The 11,006-nt window shown below is 34.3% G+C and overlaps 2 protein-coding genes across 3 annotated transcripts; one reads left to right on the forward strand and one right to left on the reverse strand.

The window, feature by feature from the left end:
- Positions 1-306: 306 nt before the first annotated feature.
- LOC7472102 (uncharacterized) lies at positions 307-3,262 on the reverse strand. The gene is made up of 4 exons (XM_002312908.4): positions 2,971-3,262; positions 2,075-2,751; positions 1,811-1,984; positions 307-878 (listed from the first exon to the last, which is right to left on the reverse strand). The coding sequence occupies exons 2-4, from the start codon at positions 2,726-2,728 to the stop codon at positions 849-851; spliced, it is 858 nt and encodes a 285-aa protein (XP_002312944.2). The 5' UTR covers positions 2,729-2,751; positions 2,971-3,262; the 3' UTR covers positions 307-848.
- Positions 3,263-3,594: 332 nt separating this feature from the next.
- Positions 3,595-7,562, forward strand: LOC127905792 (uncharacterized). Of its 2 annotated transcripts, none has more exons than XM_052455939.1 (5): positions 3,595-3,876; positions 4,022-4,165; positions 4,948-6,331; positions 6,443-6,839; positions 6,921-7,562. In XM_052455939.1, exons 3-5 carry the CDS (start codon positions 4,953-4,955, stop codon positions 7,479-7,481), a joined length of 2,337 nt encoding a protein of 778 aa, XP_052311899.1. In that variant the 5' UTR covers positions 3,595-3,876; positions 4,022-4,165; positions 4,948-4,952; the 3' UTR covers positions 7,482-7,562. The 2 variants fall into 2 exon arrangements, with proteins under 2 accessions (XP_052311899.1, XP_052311897.1); XM_052455937.1 differs by having other exon boundaries at positions 4,101-4,165.
- Positions 7,563-11,006: the final 3,444 nt, after the last annotated feature.

Here is an 11,006-nt window from a genome sequence, read left to right on the forward strand (position 1 = left end):
TATAGCTAACTCGTGTGATCAGGCAGGTAATGCAATTGCATTCATTACTCCGATCCGAGGAACAACCTTCATCGTGCACAGATTCAAAGCTGTAAGATCACCTATTAAATGAGTTTGCAAAGACAAAGGTTTTTCAGCAATGCAATATTGTAGTGGTTTTCACCAGCAATGGGGTATAATTGCAGCCGAGGAGGTGCTCGCCAGATGCCCTCATGGGAAAGATCCTTTTGCATGTTCACTGTAATTTGTGGCAGGATAAGAGTAACTAACAAAGTTAAAAAGTTCCAAGACTACAAAAGGTAAAGATTGCAAAACATGTATTTTACAGATCCAATTCTTATTGCTGAAGATCCCACCTTGAGGAATAGAACGGAGTCGCCCACCGCGTTCTCCAACAAATGACAACTTAAAATGATATGTCTATATTCAGCCAAAATAGCCAGCACATTTACAAGTTTACACCAAGGTTTCCCAATCGATTGGAAGTTTGTATTTTCATAATCGCACTCTACATAGATGGAATCGGCAGACCTGCTTCAAAGAATCAAAGCCAGTCCTCTGCATCTTTTCAAGAACTTGCCCAATTTTAGAAAGTTAAATAAGTTAAATAATCCATACAAATAGAACAAGAATAGTTATAATTCAGATCTGGAGAGCAGGGAAAAATTATTTGAAATCGCACTCTTTGGTTTCTTTTCCAGGCCTTTAGGAGCAAGTTCTTGCTCAGAAAATGCAGACCTGACAACTTCTTTAAGCTCCCGCCATGCTCCAATCACATGGGAAACTGCCCTTAGCTCGCGGGCATAACCACAAATACAACATTTCTAGTATTTCCTCTGAATGGACAGTCATGCCTTTTGCCTTTGGTTTTCTGCAGCCTGCGTACAAGTAGATAAGCATGTCAGAAACACAAACCAGGAAACAAATGCATGAAGAAAAATTAAAGAACAGCAAGGAAGTATGATATCATTTTCTTGGATCCTATAGAGACAGATAAATCAGGAAAATATTTATCTGTTGCATAGAAATGAAGCAAATAGGCTCCCCATAGTTTCCATGACACAAAAGGTTCTATCATCACAGTATTACAGACATTCCTCACACTTATTCTCCAAAAATGACGGGTACCGACAGAATTAGTTTCCATGTGAGGTGGAGACACAGGAAAAGGAATTCCCAAATAGGGAGAATAACAACCCATGCGTCACTCTGCAATCTTATCCCAGTCAAGTGAGGTTTGCTAAAAAAATGATCACCATGCTGTATCTATCTCCCAAATGAGAAAAATCTCAGTAGATCTTGCATCCTTCACAACCCAACATCACCCCCAAAGAAAAGAAAAGAAACGACTAATCCATGCTAGTGTGCATCGAGTTAACTTCTATCATATTCATCCACACAATCAGCCTTCCCTTATATCATCCAAGAACATAGCTAACTCAAAGTTTGCTGAGATGCTTCAAATACTTTGCTCAAATCACTACTTATGCTGATGTTGCACACACACTATATGTTGCAGGCAACAGTCATGATTGCTCTATTTGGCACCTCAAAGAACAAAAATCTAGTCTTTATGGAAGATTCTAAACACCAACTGGACACATAATTCAAGTAAAATAGATGGTAGTAAAAGAAACATGCATGTGTGAGTTTTCATTAATCTATACTGCTCTGAGAAGATTAAAGGAAGACAAAAATTAAAATAAAGAGAAAAACATACAACTTACACTCAAATTATGTTTCACACACATAATCTAAGCTCTTAAAAGTCAAATAAAAAAAATAGAGATTAAAACAAGGTTCAACTTACCTTTTGGAGCTTCTCTAAGATGTTATCTTCATAAGCTTGATGGTTAATCCCAGAAAAAATGTTTAGGCCATCAGATTCCCTTGTAGGAATCGTTGTTGCTGCGACCTTTTTTCCATAAGGTAAAACTAGAAGAGGATTTGACAGATTTCCATACACGTTCCCCAGAGCAGCAACCTACCAAAAAACAACATTAGTAATTGCAAAAATCCAATGCCCATACTCCATATTAGTAAATCAAGACTTTTAATGGAAAAGTAAACTTACAGCTGCTTCTTCAGTTGCCATTTCAACAAGAGCTTGGCCTCTTTTTTTCTTTTCCTTGTTACTTCTAATAACAACATCTTTAACCTCACCAAACTTCGAAAACAACTCTCTCAGCCTCTCAGCACTATAGCCCTCGCTATCCACTTTTTCCCATCTAACATTAAGTATCTTCTTCTCATCTTCCTCAATCCTACTCTCCTTTACTCCCACCGTCTCTTTCTTCACCACAGGCACGCCTTTGTTCGCAAACATGGCTTTTATTTTATCCACTTGTGCTCTCAACTCCTTGTCAATCTTCTCTACTCTCCTTTTTTCCACTTCAGCAGGATCAACAGCGAATGCAGCACGTTCCCGTTCTTCAAGATCAGACACCATCCTCCGCCTCTTGGCATCCTGCTGACCCCGACGGGCACGCTGCTCTCTTTTAGCTCGAAGAAGATCATCAAACAATTTACGGGCTTTCTCATCCTTGAGAACCTCGTATGACAACTTCAGCTTCTGGAAATTTTCATGAGCGTTTGGATCATCCGGCCTCTTATCCGGATGCAACACTAAAGCCTTCAGTTTATACGCTTTCGCTATTTCTTTTTCAGTTAGCTTCGCCCCTTCCTCCCCAGAAGGTAGCCCCAACACATTATAGTGATCAACATCCATGGTTTTCGCAAAAAACTAGATAACTGCAAGTCAAAGCACAATATATAAAGATTCAGCTCACTCAATTATCGAAGAAACGAAACCCTAAAAGGAACCCAGTAAAACCCTAAAACACAGCTACTCGGCTCAATTATCGAAGAATGAAAACCTAGGAAACCTGAATTTAATTAAAGAAACCCTAATAGTAATCGAGAACAAAAATAAGGGGATTGGTTTTAGAAGATTGAATATAGATGACGTACCTCACGATATTGAGAGAATTTAATCGAGTTCTGCGTGTGGCAGAGAGACAGAATCGCACGGGGAGCAGAGTTTGAGCGGGTCGGGTTTAACCGGGATTTATAATTAAACGTTTTATAATGATTTTGGGCCGGGTAAGTCGGTGCGGACTCGCGCTGTGTGTTCCAAGTATGAAAGCTAGTAAGGAATACCTGAAGAAGGACTCCTACAATTTACATGGTCCAAGCTAAAATCATCAAAATCATTCACACTCGTGAAGAAAGCAGCCCAACCCCAGAGACCCAGATTTATTTTCCTCAAGTCCTCCATCCTCTTCGCCGTCTATCATAGAAAAATAAAGAGCCATAGAAGTCAAAGTCCATCAAAATTGATTGCTTTTCTGACTCGAAACCATGTGCAAATAGCATACCACTTCTATCAAAATTGGCACAATGACTTGAGTTCATGGTTGTTAAAAATGCGTTTTAACTCGTAAAATCGTCCGATTTTACGAGTTAAAACACAAAAAACGTGTAGAATCGGGGTTAAAACTCGAAAACCAGCAAAATCGGGTTGACTCGGTCAAACTCGCAAAAAAACGGGTTGACTCGGTAAAAACGTAAAAAACGTAACGATTCCACGAGTTATTAAAAAATTTCACTTTCACACCGTTTCACGCCTTCACAGTTCACGCTCACAGTTTCACTTCACCAAAAGGCAAATGCAGAGTTGCAGAGGGCAGACAAATAGAAATGCAAAATTGCAAAGCACCAGTCTCTTTCCAGTTTCCAAGTCCCCATCTCCCACTCTCCCCGTCTCCCTGACCTGACTCCTTTTTCATTTCCCCTTCCCCCTTTCCCCTTTCCCCTTTCCCCAGCAATTTAAGAAATCAATTTCCCCCGATCCGGAGCGTTCTTGGTGAGACGAAGGTAAGAATTGATTCCCAGTCCCAAGCTTTGTTTTTTCTGTCTAATGGTGGTGATTAGAGACAAAAATTATCTAGGTATTTTGTGAATCTGAGTTTATCTTCTGGTATTCTACTATTACATGATTTGCTGCTGGGTATTTTTTCAGAGGAGAAGTGGTGCTGCACTGCTCTGTATTCACCTATGCTCTGTTTCATCTTGCATTCTTGCTTGCTTTGGTGTTGCAGATTCTGTAATTTTGCATAAACAACGAAGCAACGAAGCAGATTTCCAGGATTGCACTCTTGTCAAGGTCACTTTCCATTAACTTTAACTAAGCTTCTTAATTATATGTAATTTGTCTACGTATTCTGTGAATGTGTTTAATTGCTTGCTTGCTGTTTTTGTGTGTTGTAATTTCTTGTAATTAAGCTTCTTGATTCTCGGTTCTCAATGTGTTAAGGTCAGTCTTGGATTGGAATGCCTTTTGCAGTGCTTCTGTTGCTTTTTTGTGAATTGTAAATCGTTAGATTACATGTTGTCACCTGCCATACTTCTGTAGTTTAAATACTGGGAAACAAACATTTCAATTCCTTTGGCAATTGGCACTGTATTTGGTGGCAGCAGGGCAATTGATGCTAAGAGCCTTGCCTGACGTCTTTGTTATTGTTCTTATTGACAAAAATGCATCATTTGCTGAGACTTTGGCTTGTACAATTTTTACCTTGTTGAATTAGCCAAGTTGAATGTGAATAAGTGACAGAACTGTAACAAAAAATAATTGCTCTAATCCTGCTATTAGCTAGGTTAAATGTGAATTAGCTAGGTTGAATGTGAAATGATAATCTGCAATTGTTTGAGTGTAAAAACAGAACAGTGAGGATTGAGGAACATAATCTCCTTCAACATTCTTGAATTTACTTGATATGGTCTTGTGCAATAAGGTTTTAAAGCTGATATTACCAAATAGAGCTGGTTTCAGCTTACGGTTTTTACTCTGTAGCCATGTCAAGAGAGCATTCTAATACAGTTCTATTTTCCCCATACCTGCCATGCAAATGTGTGCTGAATAGCCAAATGATTCTTGAACTGCAGGTTACATGGCATCTAAAAAAACTACCAGTGGCAATAGACTTGACGTGGGATGGCAATATGGTATAGATGTTGATAAGAATTCAAGAAGAGTGCAGTGCAAGTATTGTCAGAAAATTATCAGTGGAGGTATTTACCGTTTCAAGCATCATTTGGCTTGCACTCGAAAGGATGTTGAGCCATGCCAGCAAGTACCAGAAGATATAAAGAAGATGATGTTGAATGTTTTGGTGAAAAATCAAGAAGCAACTGAGAAGAAAAGAAAGGCTTTTCAATATATTGGAAAAGATGAAGATAATGATGAAGGGAATGAAATTACCTCAGTGGACAAAGGAAAGAGAGTAGCAAGTGGGAGTGGAAGTACACAAACCACCATCAATCAGCTGCTAAAAAGGGATCTTAGAGAAGAAGCATGTCGACAAATTGCAAGATTTTTCTACACCAGTGCAATTCCATTTAACTGTGTGAAAAACCCTGAATTTGTTAAGGCACTTGAATTGGTTGCAAAGCATGGGCCAGGTTTTAAGCCTCCATCCTACCATGATATTAGAGAGAAATATTTAAAGCAAGAAGTAGATCACACGATAAACTTGCTTGAGGAGTACAAGTTAGAATGGAAAAAAACAGGTTGCTCAATAATGTCTGATGGATGGACTGATAAGAAAAGGCGTTCTATTTGCAACTTTTTGGTTAATAGTCCTAAAGGGACAATTTTTTTATCATCGGTAGATACCTCTAATATATCCAAGACTGCTGATAAGGTATTTGAGATGTTGGATGCTATTGTGGAGAGGATTGGAGAGGAAAATATGGTGCAAGTAGTCACTGACAATGCTGCAAATTATAAGGCAGCAGGGCAATTGTTAATGGGAAAAAGAAAAAGATTGTTTTGGACACCATGTGCTGCCCATTGTATTGACTTGATATTGGAAGATTTTGAGAAGAAAGTAGAGGTCCATCAAGTAACTATTGCTAATGGGAGGAGAATCACCTCATACATATATTCAAGAACTATTCTCATTTCCATGCTCAGACACTTTACAAAAGGGAAGGATTTGATTAGGCCTGCTGCCACTAGATTTGCTACTGCATACTTAACTCTTGGATGTTTGAGTGATTGTAAGATACAGTTGATGACAATGTTTACTTCCATCCAATGGAGGTCATGTAGGTTTTCAAAAACAGAAGAAGGGAAGCGAATTCAAAGTTGTGTTTTGGACAGCAAGTTTTGGCATGATGTTACTATATGTATTAAGGCAGCATATCCTTTGATAAAAGTTCTTCGATTGGTTGATTCAGATGAGAAACCAGCTATGGGTTTTATATATGAAGCAATGGATCAAGCCAAAGAGAAGATACAGGTGAATTTTAGTTGTGTGAAAAAAAGGTATTGATTATATATCTTGCTAGTTATTTATTTACTACCATCAGTTGATTATAATGTTTACCAGTTAGGTCATGTAATGTTGATGATAATATTCTTATTTTTATTTTGTAGTTATATGCCTATATGGAATATCATTGATGCAAGATGGGAACTTCAACTTCACAGACCTTTACATGCAGCAGCATATTATTTGAATCCTCATTATCATTATAATTCTAATTTTAAAGTTAATGCCAACATTAAAATTGGATTATATCAATGCTTAGAAAGGATGGTGCCCGATGCAAGTGAAAGGTGTAAAATTGACTTGCAACTTGATTCATTCAAGGATGCAAGTGGGTTGTTCGGTATTGAGGCTGCCAAGATAACAAGGGATAAAAAGACTCCAGCTAAATGGTGGGATTCTTATGGGGATGAATGTCCAGAGCTACAAAAATTTGCAATTCGAGTTCTAAGTTTGACTTGTAGTTCATCTGGATGCGAGCGAAACTGGAGTGCATTTGAGATGGTAAGTTTTTTTCTTTTTAATTTTAATGTTTTTATATTTTATAAGAATCTTATATGGTATTAATTTGAATTGCTTACATAGGTTCATACAAAACGAAGAAATCGTTTGCACCAGAAAAAAATGAATGACTTGGTATTTGTAATGTGCAATCTGAAATTAAATGATAACCAAGTCAAAAAGCAAGCTAATGATTTTGGTGAAGTTTTTGATCATCTCTCATCTGATGATGATTGGATAACCGAGGGAGAGAAACATGATGGTTCATCCAGCTTTGATTTGCTTGGTGTCATTGATAGTGCAACACGAAGGAAAAACGGTAAAGAAGATGAAAGTGATGATGAAGAAAATCTTAATGGTGTTGGGATGGAGTGTCATGGAACTGAAGATGATTTAGAGATTCAAAATGATGTCAATTCAGATAATTCAAGGAGCTTGGAGTTAAATATTGTTGACAATATTGGTGTTGGTCCTGGTACTAGTAGTAGCACTAATGTTCCTAATATCGGTGCTGGTACTAGTAGTAGCACTAATGTTCCTTTAGATGGTAATGATTTTGATAACTGTTTTAGGAATAATGAGGGAGACAAAGGTAATGACGGTGTGTTTAGTTTACATGACACACCTACAGACTGTTTGTTTTAGGTGTGTTAACTTTTAGTTATTGAAATACTATGGACATGTATGAATTTTTATTTGAATTATGTATTTTAAGATGTTTGGATATTTGTATTGTTTATTTTACTTTTATTTGAATTATGTATTTTTAAATGTTTGGATATTTGTATTGTTTAAAATATTTTACTTGCGATTTTACGATTTTAGTTAAAATATTTTACTTGCGATTTTACGATTTTTAGTTAAAAAATTTTACTTCCGATTTTACGATTTTACGATTCGAGTTTACGAGTCGAGTTTATATTGCATGTTCCGTGTCGTGTCAAAAAAGCGTTTTTGACAACCTTGCTTGAGTTCATAATTTCTTTCCCTTTCTTTCTTTTCTTTTATCTGCATGGCATGATTCTAAATTAGAGGTAGTTTGTTTAAAATATTTTTTTGTTTAAAAATGTATTAAAATAATATATTTTTTATTTTTAAAAAATTATTTTTGATATCAGCACATCAAAATGATACGAAAACACTAAAAAAAATATTAATTTGAAGTAAGAAAAAAAATAATAATATTTTTTAAAAACACTTTTAAAACACAAAAACAAATAGATTCTTAGTAGCAGCCTTTAGATTGTCAGTGTAGTGAAGAACTTTTAAGGTTTAGAACATTCATGTTTTTGTATTTTAAAAAATATTTTGAAAAAAAATATTTTTTTAATTTTTTTATTTTAAATTAATTTTTTTATTTTTTCAAATTATTTTGATATACTAATTTTAAAAAATAATATTTTTTTAAAAAAATTATAATTTCAATATACTTTCAAACAAAATTTTTTTAAAAAAAATAATCGCTATCACAATATAAAAAAGATGTTGTTAAGAGATTTGTTAGTAATGAGCATCAAAATGAGAATTGAAGATTGTTGAGCACAAGAGTGCTTTTTCAAAGTTCAATTCTTAAAGAAATTGCACCAATGGAATTGCCATATAGTGATTTCAATTCTCAAGCTCATGAATTCAATTCTTCAGGTCAAAATTCTTTTCAAAAAAGAGAATTGGGAAAACTTGAAGAATTGAATCCATTTTCACCGAGTCATAATGTTTCAAAAAAATGAAGAAGAAAAAAACAGCAGGGATACAATTTGTTTATGGAAACATGATCTTTATATGTTTTTTTTTTCTTAGAGATATAAAGATTTACTCTAAAACTATCTGAAAAATAAAATTATTTTTTTATGTTTTTATCTTCTTCTTTTCAGTGGGACACATTTTTTTGTTTACTATTTTCGTTTTTCCTACCCCCACAACAATGACCAAACACTATTTTCTTTTGTTAGAAAACAAAAACTTTAATATCTGTTTGTTTCTGCATTTCAAAAACGTTTTTGATAAAATTTAAAATTTTTTATTTTTTTATTAACTTCAAATTAATATGTTTTTAGTGTTTTCAAATCATTTTAATGTGCTGATGTCAAAGATAATTTTTAAAAAATAAAAAAAATCATTGGCATGTATTTTAGCACGAAAAACTATTTGAAAAGCAACCACAACCACACTGCAAACACACTCGTAATTCCCTCACTGACCAAGTTGGATTCCTGGATAATGAGAGGTACATATGAATGTCTTGGTGCTTGTATTTGATAGCTACAAACAATTGTGGTGTTAAAAATATATTAAAATAATTTTTAATTTACTTTTAATATTAATATATCAAAATTATTAAAAAAATATTAATGTAATATTTTTTGAGTCAAATATATTTTTTTCTTAAAAAAAAAACAGAAACTACCTCACTAAGAGATAGTTTTTTAAGCGCGCATCCTCTTGAATTCCTAAAACGTATTTTCATAAGAAAACAAATGCTTTAAACAAGGAAATAAAAAGCTACGAACCACACCTTAAAATCAAATGTTTGATTCTTCAATAATGGATGATCATATAAGCAGGTTGTTGGCAGAAATCAACATAATTGTATACGTCTCCATGTATTGTCTTTCGAGGAAAATAATGATTGAAAGGTCCACGATAATATCATTAGTATTTGGTTAAATAATGAAAAAAAAATTTATTTGCGATTAATAAATAAATTTAAAAATATATGAAAGTTTTCTGACCTGAATAGTTGTTACTGCTGGCTTGTTCAGAAGTTCAAGTTGCTTCTCAAATTCTAAATCTTCTTCTCTAGATAATTCCTTGCCTTCCACTCCATCATAGCTAAACAGAACAAAAATTTCCGGGTGGCACTTGAAGTCATGGCTCTAACCTGAATAATGGAAGCAATTTTAAATTGTGTTTCCCTTAGCTTTAAAAGAGATCACGACTTCAAGAAAACAATAATCCTAAAAATTGTTAGGAAAGTGACACTATATTAAATAAAAAAAAATATAAATTACTATTGTAATTCACAGTGCTAATGAATGTGAAAAAATAATGTTTTCGCTGCACTTTTAATTTTATATTTAATTTTTTTAATATCAACAATTAAAGGAAAAATGGGTCAAAATGAAAATTAGCTATTATAAACTATTTCTCTACACCCTTTAACTTTATATTAAAACTTTATATTTAATATATTTTTTCGTGGCAACTATGAATAAACAAGCCATTATAAATTTTACCTGACCAGACTGTTAGCAAAGAGGTTTTGTAGGTGGTGTCTCTCGTTGTAGGCATGGATGGATATATTATTATAAAAAAAAAACTTGATGCTTCACTATACTTGTACTCACATTTTCCTATGAATTTCTACAATAAAATTATAGTCTTGTCCTTGAAAATTCAAGACAATATAGTGTTTTTCACTGAAGCTATTATAAAATTTAATAGGGATAAATGAATCTTTTAATCTCTGATTTGCATGATATAATATCTAAAATACCCTTAAAAAATGATTTTCCACATTAACAAGGGAATGGACGTTTTTTGTTCTTACTTCTTCTTGGCCGATTTAGTTACTAAAGTACTCCTGGAGTCAAATAATCTAAAGCTAAGATCCTGTGATTTTTTTCCCATCTTTTATTATGTTTTTTTTTATGATATAAAGTGGTGAATTTTTTTATCATCCTTTAAAATATACAACGCAGTGCTTGAACATCTTTTTTATGCTGCAAAAAAAATCAGTCTGAACTATCTAGGTGGTGGCCCAGTGGTAAGAGTTTGGGACCAAGAGGCTTGCTACCTCTGTGGTCTCAGGTTCGAGCCCTGTGGTTGCTCATATGATGGCCACTAGAGGCTTACATGGTCGTTAACTTCAGGACCCGTGAGATTAGTCGAGGTGCGCGCAAGCTGGCCCGAACATCCACATTAAACTAAAAAAAAAAATCAGTCTGGTCCACTGTGAATCGGGTGTAAACTATCTAGTTAAGTTTCTATATCATCAAGCACAAATATTTTAACATCTTAAGATATATTTTTGTAGGGATTGAGAATAAAACGTGCCATTTCTCTGACGTTGTATTTCACACTCTTCCTATTCAAATTGTCTGAAAGATACGGATTCAATGTCTTGATAGTCAAGTCATCTAATTGTCTTTAATTTTATAACCATACATAGTA

This window comes from Populus trichocarpa, chromosome 9, assembly GCF_000002775.5.
Source record: "Populus trichocarpa isolate Nisqually-1 chromosome 9, P.trichocarpa_v4.1, whole genome shotgun sequence".
Lineage (NCBI taxonomy): Eukaryota > Viridiplantae > Streptophyta > Magnoliopsida > Malpighiales > Salicaceae > Populus > Populus trichocarpa.

Coding starts and splice junctions, on each gene's coding strand:
- LOC7472102 (XM_002312908.4), bottom strand. CDS start 2,728: ATGGATGTTGATCACTATAATGTGTTGGGGCTACCTTCTGGGGAGGAA. Junction 1,985..2,074: donor TGGCAACTGAAGAAGCAGCT/GTAAGTTTACTT, acceptor GTTTTTTGGTAG/GTTGCTGCTCTGGGGAACGT. Junction 879..1,810: donor TCTTAGAGAAGCTCCAAAAG/GTAAGTTGAACC, acceptor ACTTGTACGCAG/GCTGCAGAAAACCAAAGGCA.
- LOC127905792 (XM_052455939.1), top strand. CDS start 4,953: ATGGCATCTAAAAAAACTACCAGTGGCAATAGACTTGACGTGGGATGG. Junction 6,332..6,442: donor TTTAGTTGTGTGAAAAAAAG/GTATTGATTATA, acceptor TTTATTTTGTAG/TTATATGCCTATATGGAATA. Junction 6,840..6,920: donor ACTGGAGTGCATTTGAGATG/GTAAGTTTTTTT, acceptor TTGCTTACATAG/GTTCATACAAAACGAAGAAA.